Raw genomic sequence first — 13,412 nt, forward strand, 5'->3', positions numbered from 1 at the left:
TCCCTCAGCTTCTCCAGGAGCTGAGGATCTGCCAGGCCCTGATCCCTCTCAGCTTCTCCAGGAGCCAAGTCCTGAGGAAAAGCTGGATTTCCTCTGCAGAGCCCCAGAGCTCCTCAAAGTGCCCAAAAGAAAAATGTCAAGCTCAACATTTGAAGTCCAGGATAAGGAGAGGCAGAAATGTGAATTAAAGGCACAGCTTGTTTTGTGGGGAGCATGAGGGGAACCCAAAAAACCAGGGACTGTAATCAAGCAGATATTTGTTTATTCTCTGAGGGTTTGGGGTTTGTTTTTTTTTACTCGGAGTAAAACCAGCTCTCAGCAGCTTAGAGAAATTCTCTGTAGATTGGGACGTGAAGAGTTCCTCTGATCAATGAATTGATTTGGAGCACAGGAGGAGGTAAGCAAGGCCATCAAAACACCTGTGTGTGTAAACCCTTCATTTCCATATCCCTGCTGCTAACACCAGGCTATTTCTGTGGTTTTGTGCTTTCAAGAGCACAAAAACCTGGTCTTTCTGCAGATCTGAGTGTCCTTCAGGGCCACCTGTGAGACCCTTCCTGTCCATTACTTCACACATTGCCATCAAATTTGCTGTGCAGAGCAAACAAATAAGTTCAAACTCCTGAAGGTTGTGCCATCCCTTGGTTACCCCTGGGCCTGTCTATTTTCTGCTCCAGAGGAGATGACACAGCCCATAAATCTCTGCCCTAGTCCCTGCTTTGGTAAATAAAATCTGCTCAGATTTATGTTTCTTCCTTCCTGAGGAAAAGCAAAGCAGTGATACATGTGGCAAATGGAACAGAAAATTGCTTTTCACCCATCAAGTTCCCAATGTAACCGACTGGAGTTTGGGCTCTCCCACAACAATCACTGGTCTCAATAAAATAAACCAAATTCTGTGGTGCAATTCTTTGTCTTATGTTGAGGCAGCCAAAGAAGGGCTTTGCCCAATAATTTAGGAAATGGCTTCAAGCTGAGAGCGGGTTGGGGTTGGATATTGGGGAGGAATTCCTCCCTGGCACAGAGCAGCTGTGGCTGCCCCTGGATCCCTGGGGATGTCCAAGGCCAGGCTGGACAGGGCTGGGAGCACCTGGGACAGTGGGAGGTGATTTGGGATGAGGTTTAAGGTCCCTTTCAACCCAAACCATTCTGGAATTCTCTGATTCTAAGGAACGAAGATGATGCTGCTGCCTCAGAGAGGAAGTGAAGGAAAACTTGTTTATTTTGGCAGAGTTGTATCTGTGCTACCCAGCAATCCCAGGAGAGTGGGGCTGCTCCAGGGGCCAAACCCAACCCCTTTAAATAAACCTGGCTGGGGAAGCTGCTCTGAAAAACAATTGATGAAGCCAGCATCCCACCCCTTTGCTGAGCCAGTTCTGAATTGCTCCCTTTCATCCTCTCCAGCTGTAATTCATGTTGCTTAATTAATCTTAATTAAGTGTTGTGGGCATCTCTGGAGCTCAGTTCTCTCTTTATTTAATTACACTAACACACCATGTAATGGTCTCTGTTTGATGGGATGTTTTGCACAAGAGTTTAATCCAGAAGATGAAAGATTTAATTAGTTCTTAGAATGTCTCCAGAGGGTTGGCCAAGTAAACTGTGGGTTTGTCACAAATCCCTGGACTTTTCAGTGACCAGAATCTACCCCTGCTATTGCACACCTTGAGCCAGGAACACATTTCCCCTTGCTGGGGCTCTCAGATCCCTGTGGGATCTGCTGGAGCAGGAATCAGACTCGTGGGACACAGAGAGATCTGGGATTTGTCAAGAGTTTACAGCTTGTTCTTGTTCCAAAAGCTTCACCCCTGTGCATCCCCACAGTCTGAGCCAGCCCCAAAAGGGATCAGCTGGCCATGGATGGGAATTCCAGCAGGGAATTCCAGCAGGGAATTATCTCCCTGTTTGCCAGGGTTTTGTGGGAATAGGGCATTCCCTTCCCCACACCTGCCTGGGGCCTTGGCACATCCACACTGATCTCTCTGCCAGCAGAGCCTGCAGCTGCTGGGGCTCCTCTTCTCTGCCAAAAAGGAACATTGCAGGAAAACTCTTGGAGCAAGGACAAAGGGGAGCAGAGGCAGGGACTGCGCTGTGACCCCGCAGCTCCCAGGGCTCCTGACGCTCCTGCTCTGCTTGGCAGCTCCACTCATGATGATTTTGCCACCAGGAATCTTCTCTCTAGCTGTGATTCCTTCAGGAACACAGCTGCAGGGCAGCACAGGAGCTCCACAACCCCAGGAATGGGCTGCTTAGGGTGGGCACATTGCTCCCCCTCACCCAGCCAAACTCACTGCAAAACTCCAATAATTCCCAAAGACAGACAAGCAGAGCCTGACTGCTTTGCTCCCAACATTTCCATGAACCTTCTGCTTCCTCTTGGCCCGAGCAGGGAGGTCTGGCTGCCTCAGCAATCCCTGCAGGGATCTGTGGCTTAGGAGAGCCTGGTGATTGTTGGAGACTCCAGTGCTGAGAACCAACTTTCATCCATCCTTCGGGAACCGGCTGCATCCCAACGGAGGGAAATCCCAGGAGGCAATTCCAGGTGGGCCAGGCCCTCCCAAGGCCAGCTGCTGGCAGTCCAGTGCTTATGGCAGTACCATGCCAAGAGCTATGACAGTGAGAGTGTTTATAGCTCTGGAAATGGCGCTGCCATCTGCACCACGGCGATGGCTCCATCCCCTCCCCGCTCCTCCTCGTGCTCCTGGGGAGGAGCAGCTTCGGCTCAGAAATCCCTGAAATCTTAAGGAAAAGGTCCCAGTGAGGGTGTCTGGAGAAGCCTTCAGAGGTGCTGGCTGCTGGAACATGCCCTTGGAATACAGAACACACACACACATGTGCCTGTTTGCTCCTTTACCCTGGGGTTTAGCTGGGAAAAAGGGAAAGCCTCCCTCTCTTTCCCGATTCCCCCCATGGCAGCTTTCCTCTCCTTCCCTTTGGATCCAAGCCAGAAAAGCTGCACAGCCCTGGAGTTCATTCCATTCTGGGAAAAGCACGTGGAATTCCCAGGGCACACGCTGCACCTGCCGAGCAAACTGCCACAAATCCACTTGGCAATTAATCCTGGAGTCGTGCTGCTAACGAAGCACTGATCATTCTCACTGTCTTTCCAGCTGGAAGGCTGCTCCAAGCTGCCTGTTTCCATGGGTTCCTTGACAGCATTCCTCAAAACTGAAGGATTTATGCTTTGGAAAACCGGGCAGCCCCTGGGTTCTGCTGCTGAAACCTTCCAAGACATCTCTTGTGCCACTACAGCCATAACTCCCACCAGGGATCTTCCTTACCTCAGCAAGGAGTTGTTCATGTAGGAAAAAAGAGAAAAAAAAGGAGCTTTTCCTTCTCCTTCCAGGCACATCCTGCAGCCTCCACAGATGATTGTGGGGAAAGGTTTGAGTTACAAGTTGAAAACACTTTTTCTGATGCCTGAGGTGTTTCAATCACCTCTGTTCCTACAAGAGGCACTGACGACTTCTCCCTCAGTGTTTCTAAGCCTCAAAAAAACCCCAGCACGATCTCCAATAACTTTTCTGCAGCCTCACCGAGGATTTAATCAATAACAACTGTGCCAAAATCAACTGGGGGACATAAACAAGGACAAAGAGAGAAGCAGGAGAACAAAAAGCAGTTTTATCACCCCAGTTCTGTCTCTAGACCACGGAAAATTGGCCCAGAGCATGGAAGGGGCTGCCCAGGGCAGCTTTTTCCAGTGCATTTTGATTTTTTTGTCCTTGCTCCTTGCTGCTTTCTAAATCTGAGCTGCTTTTGCTGCTGTCCTGACCTTGAGGGAGGTATTCATCACTTTGACCAGGGAAGTGTAAAATCCTACCAGACCAGATGGGTAAGATTTTGTAGCTATTTTGCATAGATACAATGGAAAAAAATCAAGATTTCCCTCTCTGTGCCCAGCAGAAGGAGGGGAGAGGTGTCATGTCCAAGGGTCACAGGGTTTGGCAGCAGCTGGGCTTGGATTGTTCCAGCAGAAATCAGCACACCCAGCTGATGACACCTGCAGCCTCTCTCCAGTGCAGCTTTTTGGGAAAACTGCAGCCAAGATGGATCACAAGGAAGGGATGGACACGGGGATGTTTGCAGAGGGATGAGAGCAGACAGAAACACTCACATGAGGACATTTCACAGGCACAAAGGGCTGGAGGAACACAGCTGGAACTGAGACCTTGGAGTGCTCAGATGCCTTAGATCCCAAAATGTGAAGAATCCTTCGGTGTCCCAGGCCAGGCTGGACAGGGCTTGGAATAAGCTGGGACAGTGGAAGGTGCCCATGGCAGGGGAGGGACCAGGTGAGCTCTAAGGTCCCTTCCAACCCAAATCATCACAGGATTCTCTGTTTCCTCCAGGACTGGAGGATGGTGCCAGCTCTCCATCAGTGGCTCTGGGTGCTCTGCAGAGCTGCAGGGAGCAGATTGCAGCCCGAGCACAGCTCTGCCTCCCTGTGTGCCCAGCCCTCCCAGGGAACCTGCCTGAGGAAACTTCCAGATGGAGGGAGCAGAATCTGCCCTGAACTCTGCTGGAGTGAAGCTGAAATCTGCTGCCTCCCTGAAATCTGTGTGCTGAGCGAGGAATAAACACAAGCACTGAAGGGAAAAAGGAGAGGGAAGCCCCTGCCTGCCACAAATCTGCTGGATAATCTCAGGTTTAGTGGGAGCCTGCCCAGGATTTGGGGCTGCAGGTGAAGGGATGGGCACCTGGGGATGCTGTGGGGCTGTGGCACCGAAGGGAGAGCTGCATTCCCTGTGTCCTGTCAGTCCTTGAGCCTGTCAATCCTGTCCATCCCAGTTCCCAGACACAGGGGCTGTCACTGTGACCACCACAGGATTTCCTCAGTCCTGGGATGAGCCCTGCTCCTTCCCCCTGCCCTCATTCCAAAAACATTTGAAATAAGAACCCAATTCCACACTTACTCCACTTTTCTGGAGCTGCATGTCAGGAAGGGCCTGGCCTGGAGCATTCCCAGGGTGAGAGGAGCCCAGCTGGACCCTCTGAGGGAAGGGGAAGCCTCTGAGCTGTCAGGTTTAACCCATTTCACACAGGTCCAACCTGGCCTTGGAAATCCCAGGGATCCAGGAGCAGCCAGAGGGAAGGATTTTTCCTGACATCCAAACCCACTCCCTGTATCCCACTTTTCTCTGAGTGCTGCCCTCTGAGGAGACCCTGCAGGGCTGTACCCTGCTCCTTGGAGTGAGATCAGCCATCCCAAAGGGAATATCCCTGTTATCCACAGTATCCAGGAGCCCACTCCCAGTGTCCTGTCACACATCCCCACTCCCCTGGGGCTGCTGCCTCCACCCCACAAACGTTCAGCCAGAAATAAGGGAGGGTTTCAAGTGGGTTGCAATAAACAGTGAACAGACAGAGCTGCAGTAATAAAAGAAGGGACTTACAGAGCATGGTCATGGCTAGACAGGAGCTGGTCTGCTGCAGAAGAGCAGGAGGAGCTTGGAGACAGAGGAACAGCCACTTTTAGTGCAGGAAGGAGCAAAGACAGACACAGTGAGGGAGTTAAGGGGGGAAAAGGAAAAAACACAGTGCTGGTTAATCGGGAAACAGCCCCACATCAAACACTGAGCAGTCAATGGCATCAGAGTCAGAGCCACATTCCCAAACCTCCCACTAAAAGGAGCCTGACTTTGTGTTAGCACCGCCTGAGCCATCAGGTGGAGTCCTTTTATCCATAAACCATTCTGCTTTTCAAGAAAATCCTTCTCCTATCACCCCACAGGGTTTTAGGCAGGAATTCTCTGCTGAGCCCGTTTTCCAAAACCTCTTCAGCATTGCCCTGGAAGGAATCTGGGAGCTGGGTATTGCCTTCCTCCCCATCATCCCATGGGTACCAACCACCCCTTAGGTCTGGCTGAGGATCCTCTCTGCAGGAAGCCACATCTGGTCTTGAACCAAAGTCCAGGGAGTTTTAACTTGGCCACTTAATTTGTCCCCATGATTTTAGCAGCCATGCTCACTGCTGAAAAAAATCGGATTTATGGAGGCAATGCAGAGCTGCTGGAGATCCCTGGCTGGTGATCCTGCAGTCTTTTGACAGCTCCAATGTGCTGGAAATGCTGGGTTGGGTTTTAAAGTACAGATGGGAGAGCAATAGCTGAGCTCCCTGGCTTAGTCTGCAGTGCAGGAGGACATCAGTTACCACTTAATCTTCCCCAAAGCTGGAACTGTGCCTGGCTGCAAGGCTGAGCTTCAAAATCCCCCTCTACAGGCTGGGAACGAGGTGCTGCTGGTCTCCCACCAATGCCCCGAAGTGTAACAGGGAATTCCAGGGGTTCCTAAAACACTGACCAGCTGTAACCCTCATCCTGCACTGCTCTCCTGAGCCAAGAGGCTGAAACAGAGCACATGGAAAAGAAGATTCTGCTATAAAACAGCAGTCCTGGATTGGAAGAAATCAAATTTCAGGCATCTACAATTCCTTAAACAGCTTTCCTTATGTCATGAGAGGATAATGTAGAATTGTCCCTTAATGTAGCTGGGTCTGAAACAGGGGCTTGGGACCCCTGTGAGTGTCCTGTGCCCAGGAGGGAGGAGAAAGGGCAGGGAAGCCCAGGGGAGCCCAGCAGCCTGTGCTACCCAACTGTTAATTATGGGACAAGAAGAATTGCAAGGTGAGCAGACACAATTTTACAGCCAAATCTTCCCAGGCAAACACACGTGAAGCCAAGCATAGTGGGGAAAGAGGGTTTAAAGGAAATTAATTTAGCTTGCAGCTTATTTTAAAGGATTTTATGGGCTTGTTTTAAAATTTATCAAGGACAAAGATCCTTTCAAAAACAGAAGAATTGGTTTGTCACTGAAGTGCATCATTCATTTCCCTGAGTTCTGGGAGCTGGTGTTTTATGGGGCTCTCTCACAGAATAGAACCATGGAATTCCTGAGCTGGGAGGGATCATCCAGTCCCAGACCCCCCAAACAATCCCAGCTCCATCCCTGGAGTGCTGTCCAAGCTCTCCTGGAGCTCTGGCAGCCTCGGGGCCAGGACCATTCCCTGGGGAGCCTGGGCAGTGCCAGCACCCTCTGGGGGAAAAACCTTTCCCCAAATCCAACCCAAACCTCCCCTGGCCCAGCTCCAGCCCTTCCCTGGTCCTGTCCCAGAGCAGAGGTCAGTGCCTGGTGTTTTCCTCACTCCCACAGAGGCTGAGCAGGGCTGTGCCCAAGGATGGATCTCCAGGGATGTCCAGGGGCTGCAGGAGGTGCATCCCTGGCTGGGGAGGTGCACAGGATGCTCCTGCTGGATAAAACATTCCCAGCCCCAGAGCCCTGCTGGCTCGGTGGAACGCAGCTCCCTGAAGATCTCCTGGCAGCACTCGTGCAAGTGTCACTCCTAATTGCTTTCCTGCCTGTGGAGCAGTTGCTTTGTGCAGTTCTCGTGTCAGACGTTGGATCCCAGCGTTATGAAGTGCTTTCCTTGCTAATAAATACCAACTATGTGCTATAAAAGCCTGTCACAAAAGCAGCACGGGGCATGAATCTCCCCGAATGCATTAATGTGCCTTTAATATATCAGTGGAAACTGGGACTGTTCCTGTGCACTGACAGATCAATCAGTGATAAAGTTACTCATAGATAACATTAATATGAGACATGAGCAGTTTCTTGATTTTTCTTTTCTTTTGTACTTGAGTTTGGCTGTTTGGCTCTGCTGTGTTTCATGTAGCTTTGCAAAGGGACAAATCCATATTGCTGCCTCCAATCCCTAAATAAATCTCCACAATATATTGGCGTGCATTGCACTTAAACCCGTTGTTTATGTGTTTTTCCAGAAGTGGCTTCACTTCAGCGGTGGGAAAAGCACTGCCAGGAGTCAGAGCTTGGAAAGCATGGAGGTTAAAGGAATTGTTAGACTTCATTTTGAGAGAAGAAAGGATTTCAGAGCAGGAAAACTCTCCTGTGTGGACATCACATTGTCTGGGCTGTGACATTGTATCAAGGCAAAATACACAAAAAATGTCAGGGGCTGCCCAGGGAGGTTTGGAGTCCCCATCCCTGGAGGTGTCCAGGGAATTCTGGATGTGGCTCTCAGTGCTCTGGGCTGGGGACAGGGTGGGGATTGGGTAGGGACTCAGCCCTGGAGGGCTTTTCCAGCCTCAGCGATTCCACAATAACTCAAACACTTCACAGAAAAAGCAAGAAGCTCTTTAGTGCCGCTGCTCTGCAGCTCCTGAAGTGCTTTGATGGCTCAGTGGAGTGACACAAATTAACAGCCTCATTAACAACCCTTCTGCCAAATCCTCAGGAACATCTCTGAAAGGCTGTCAGTGACAGTGTCAGACACAATCCACACTCCAGGGACATGACTGACTTTGGAACCACTGCCAGGGAAGGCTGAAAGAAGCAAGAAGGGAACTCTGCCTTCTCTGAGGGGAAACAGCAGCAGAGAGAGGGAGGAATTCCAGATGAACCCCAGCAATGCTCCCATTCCCAGCCCAGTCCTGCTGGAGCAAGGAAAAACTATACAGCCAAGCCTATCCCAAGGATTGCTGTGCAAAACTCATTTCAAACCCGTGCCTGGATGTGTCAGTGCCTCCTGGAATCCAATTTCATTAATCCAGGGTAGGAGTCCCTGGGGAGTTCCCAAACTGCCTCCTAAATCTGGTTACCTGCATTTTAAAATGCTCTTTTCTGGCATGGCTGGAATGGTCTGTCCTGGCCACGGAGCAGAAAGATTAATGCAGAAGTGAGGACTGGAAATCATCAGCTTGTGCAGGAACAGCCTGAATCAACTGGCTTTAATAGGGATGGAATATTTGCAGGGCAGGATGTAATTCCCACATTTCCATAGTGCAGCTTTACTGGTGGCAAACCCAAAGGCAGCCTGGCTCTGGATCAGTTCCCAGGCCAGGTCACCCATCCAGGATGCACTGAGCAGCAGATGGTGGCAAGGATCGCCTCTGCTGTGCCAAATAAATCAAACCAAACCCTCAAAATGCCATTTTTCCATTTTGAAATGGAACATTAGAGGTGGAAAGATGCTCAGAGCTGCCCAAGGGCTGGGATCACAGGTGGGTGAGCAATGGGCAGGATCCCCAAAATGGCAAATTATTAAAATCAATCAGATCATAACAGATGTGCTGAAAGTCCTTGACACCTTCTTGGAAATACCAAACTTCTGGCCAAAATATCTCAGGAATAACAAGGTTTTCTCTCCCACAGACACCCCAAAAGCCTTAAAAGCAATTTTAACCCAGCAACAGGGAAGCTTTTCCACATTGTGAGTTTACAATGGGGTGCTGCACACGATGCTTAAATAAATTCTCCTCTAGCAATCAGAAATGAAGAGAATTATTGAAAAGAAGAACAGAGAAGTGAACCTAAAATTAAAATGCACTTACACAATTAGCTCTGAGTTGGAGATACTGCTGCCCTGAGAACATGGCAATAATTGCTGAGGTTTCTATAGAATTTCTAACCCTAAGGCATGTGGAGCTCTTTGCACATGCTGAGAACACTTTGCTGATAAACCAAATTAATCTCTGGAGAGGAGAGAACCAGCCCAACACATTCAAAGGTCACTTGAAACAGAAGGCAAGTAGGTGGAGAGCAAATTTCTATCCATAATAGAGTTTATTCAGGTACCAAAATGAGTTTTAAATCCTGTTTTGGACCTCTGGAATGAGTGGAGAGACTGGCAGAGGGCTGGGAGCTGGATTGAGAATGTGCTGTGAGGATGTCTGGGGTTTATCTCAGTGCAGGTGTGGATGTTATTTAAGTGGGAAGTTTCCAGCAGGTCTGGGCTTTGTCAGGAGGAGCTGTTGGACATTCCAGCTGCAGGGAATGGGGCCAGCAGGGCTCTGCTCTGGATCTGGATCATGGATCCCTAATTCCAGCTGCAAGGCAGATCCTGCCCCACCACAGCACAGCTGCCTCTGTTTCCCAAAGCACCAATGGTGCAGTTAAAGGCAGACAAAGCAGAGTTTCATTTCATTTCAAAGCTCAAGGTGCCCTGCAGAGCCTCGGCCTCCCCACCAGACACAAACTGCTGCACAACTTCTGATCCTCAACTTGTACTAGGCCAAATAACAAAAAGGGGTTTAGCTTCACTCTAATCTCTTTTTCCAACATCCAGGCATATTGAAAGAGATTATCTTTCGAAAATTGAAGGAAACTGTGGTATTTTAAAAGTCTAATCCCCTCTCTCCTTTGTAGGAAATAAGATAAATATCTTGATTTCACTCAGCACAATTACAAGAAGCTTTTCTCTTATCAGGAGCTCTCTGTTCCCTCCAGTGAGGCATTTTTGGAGCTGGGACAAGGCTTCAGCAGTGTGCTGCTCTTTGGGGAGCAGGGTTTGGGGGAAGGAGGCTCCTCTGACACTTGGGCTTTGTGGGACCCCCACATCCCCAGACCTGAGGGCTCCTCTGCCCCTGGATCCTGCAGCAGATCCCAAATCTCCCTGTGCTCCCTGACTCAGCCCAAATCTGAGGGACCTCTGATGGTCACAGCTCCCTGTGCCCTGCTCAGGACCCCAGGCACAGGGAATTCACACAAAGGCTGGAAAACCACGCCAGGGAAATTGGAACCTAAGTTTGGATGTAAATATTGGCAAAGCTTCATTAAAAAATTAAAAAGCTCCTTTAATAAATGACAAAACTCTTGTTTTAGTTGTTGTTGAGTCTAATCATCCCCTGTAGTTTTAGAGAATCCCTTTAGAGGTTGGCAGCTAATGAAATTTAGGTGAAAACCAAATTACCTCTTGACTATTTAACAATATTAGCATTTCCAGGCAGCAATCAGATCCCCTCAGCTGGGGCTTGGTCTGGAGCCTCTTCTGCTGGCACAGGGAGCTGATCCCTGAACTGAAACCTCTGGAGTGGAAAACACATCTTGAGCAACCTCTGGCTGCCCTGCCCTGGGCAAAATGAATGAAATACCACTGAAATCACCATTTTAAAATTCTCATCATTTGCTGTGTTTCTCAAGCTTTTGCTGAGGAATTTCCAAAAAAAATAAAATAATTTAGTGGGAATGTGCTTTATCAGCACCTTGGCAAGGGGGGAAGCACTTTCCTGATGGTGCCATGAGTAAAGGAACTGCTGGAGAGGGGACAACACAGACCCCAAAGCTCTGCAGGTGCCACCAGCACAAAAACTCCTCACTCAATTCCAAAATGCCTCCAAAAATGCCCAGTGCACATCCAATGTGAAACAGGGAGCACTGGGGAATGGAGGGAAGAGGGAGACAGAGGGATCCACTGGGGGTTAATGAACCTGTCAGAGCTCTGATTCATCCTGCAGGATCATTAAAACTGCCAGGCAGAAATGTTAACCCTTTCCAGCACTGAGTGTGCTGCTGTGCCTTGGGGAGCTCCGTGGTCTCTGCCTCAGTGCCCAGGGAAGGATGAGGGACAGAGGAACAGGAGGAGATGTTTTACCTGTGAGCCCAGATCTGTGAGAGACCTGCTGGGTGCACCAGGAGCAGCTCTGGGGAGCAACCTCTGCCCTTCCTGAGCCGAGCCACGGCTGCAGCCCCTGAAATCCCACCCTCACAGGTGGGGTGGGGTCACTGCTCCACCCCCAGGACCACCCTGTGCTCTGGGGAATGCTGCATGAGAGCCACACATCCCAAACCATTCAAAACCCATCCCAAACCATTCAAAAACCACCCCAAACCATTCAAAAACCATCCCAAACCATTCAAAAACCATCCCAAACCATTCACAAAACCAGCACAAACCATTCACAAAACCAGCACAAACCATTCAAACACCCACAGAAACCATTCTGTGCTTCCAGGATTCTGTGATCACACATCCTTTTGCTCCACAGCAGCTCTGACCTCTTTCCTACAACCAGCAGGGATTTCTTTTTATTCCAGTGCACCAGTGGAGTTGTTAAATCTCTAAAAACTGGAGCCCTGAGTTGCTGCCCTCCCGTTCCAGTGGCAGCAGGGAATGCTGGGGTTCACTGCAGTTCCAGCCCCCCAAAGTGCTTGTTTGTTTTTCCCCACTTTGTTTCTCTTGGCTCTTTCAAGAGAAAAAAACAGGATTTTTTTTTCCTTTGGAGAAATCCAATTGACATTTGGAGACCTCTCAGTGCTGGAAAATGAGTGGTAAATAAAGCTCTCACTAGAGCTTTCCCTGAAGAGACCAATGCAGTGCTCTGAGCACTTCTGAGGGGAAATGGGAGCACACCAGAGTGACCTTCCTGACCCAGATGTTCCAGAGTTTGTCTGCTCTGATCATTGCTCAAATATATTTCACCCAAAGTCATCTTCTTCGCTGTGGTAAAATTTCACAACTTGTTTTATCCAGGAATTCCAGCAATGCTGACCTGGCTCCCCATCCACTTGTGCTGTACAAGAGTTTAATGATTCATGGAGGCAGGAGTTTGTTGGTTTGTGTTGAATAAATATCTACTCATGACAGAAGAAATGTAAACAATCTGTTTCAAGGGGAACACAGCATTTTTCAGATGATTTTGGCTTTTTTTCAGTCTGGTGTTGCACAGAACCCTGAACACCCAGAACCCCCCACCTATTTACAGTTCATTATTGTGACAATTTTTGTCACAGCTGAGTTCAGCACAAGCTCTGTCCCTCTTTCCACTGCTCTCCCTGCCAGGGGACAAAAACCAGCTGTAAAATCCCACTGGCACGACATTTCCAGAAACTTTTGGTCCCTTTCCTAAAGAAGATGCAGCAGGCAGCATCCACGAGGTCAAATGGTTCCCTTCCGACCAAATGACGCCAAAATCCACACACAACTTCCCCATTCTCCAGCTCTAGGAACATCCTCCCAAGAGAACACTGGGACATCCTCCTGTTCTCCTGGGCACGCCTCTGGAGAACCTGCTCCCTGCAAACCCATCCCCAGGATTGCTTTTGCCCCATCCCTTTCCCATTTTTACCACCAAGACACGACAAAACCGACGCTAGCCCCAGCACGGGGCCGCGCTCACCTCAGCACGTGCGTGGAGCCGTTGATGGTGGTGGTGGAGCAGGGCACGGTCTGGCCCAGGATGGAAGGCCTTCGGTAGCGCTCGTCACCGCAGCACAGGATGATGAGGAAGGCACGTCTGAAAGCCTTGTTGAGGAAGGCGTAGAGGAAAGGGTTCAAGCCCGAGTTGATGTAGCCCAGCCACAGGAAGGCCGTCCACAGCTTGCCGGGCACCGTGTAGTTTATGAAGGGATCCACGATGTTGGTGACGAAGAACGGGGCCCAGCAGAGGCAGAAGCAGCCCATGATGATGCACAGGGTCTTGGCAGCTTTGGTCTCGGTTTTCATGCGGTGGGTGCTGTGCTGGTCAGGGGGGTGCTGCCGTGGCTCCTGTGGGTGCTGCCGTGGCTCCTGGAGGTGCCGCCGTGGCTCCTGGAGGTGCTGTTGTGGCTCCTGGAGGTGCTGCCGTGGCTCCTGGAGGTGCTGTTGTGGCTCCTGTGGGTGCTGCCGTGGCTCCTGG

General features: G+C 50.0%; 1 protein-coding gene and 1 long non-coding RNA gene across 2 annotated transcripts in view; one reads left to right on the forward strand and one right to left on the reverse strand.

The window, feature by feature from the left end:
- HTR4 (5-hydroxytryptamine receptor 4) overlaps window positions 1–13,412 on the reverse strand; it is a 66,003-nt gene that overhangs the window by 8,308 nt on the left and 44,283 nt on the right. The window contains exon 8 of the mRNA XM_033517787.1: window positions 12,915–13,282. Within this exon, the coding sequence (XP_033373678.1) occupies window positions 12,915–13,282 (368 nt within the window). The remainder of the gene's footprint in view (window positions 1–12,914; window positions 13,283–13,412) is intronic.
- On the forward strand, window positions 7–907 carry LOC117245125. Its single transcript, XR_004499371.1, has 2 exons — window positions 7–397; window positions 495–907. It is a non-coding gene; the product is annotated as an uncharacterized LOC117245125 (long non-coding RNA).

Source organism: Parus major, chromosome 13 (genome assembly GCF_001522545.3).
Source record: "Parus major isolate Abel chromosome 13, Parus_major1.1, whole genome shotgun sequence".
NCBI classification, from domain to species: domain Eukaryota; kingdom Metazoa; phylum Chordata; class Aves; order Passeriformes; family Paridae; genus Parus; species Parus major.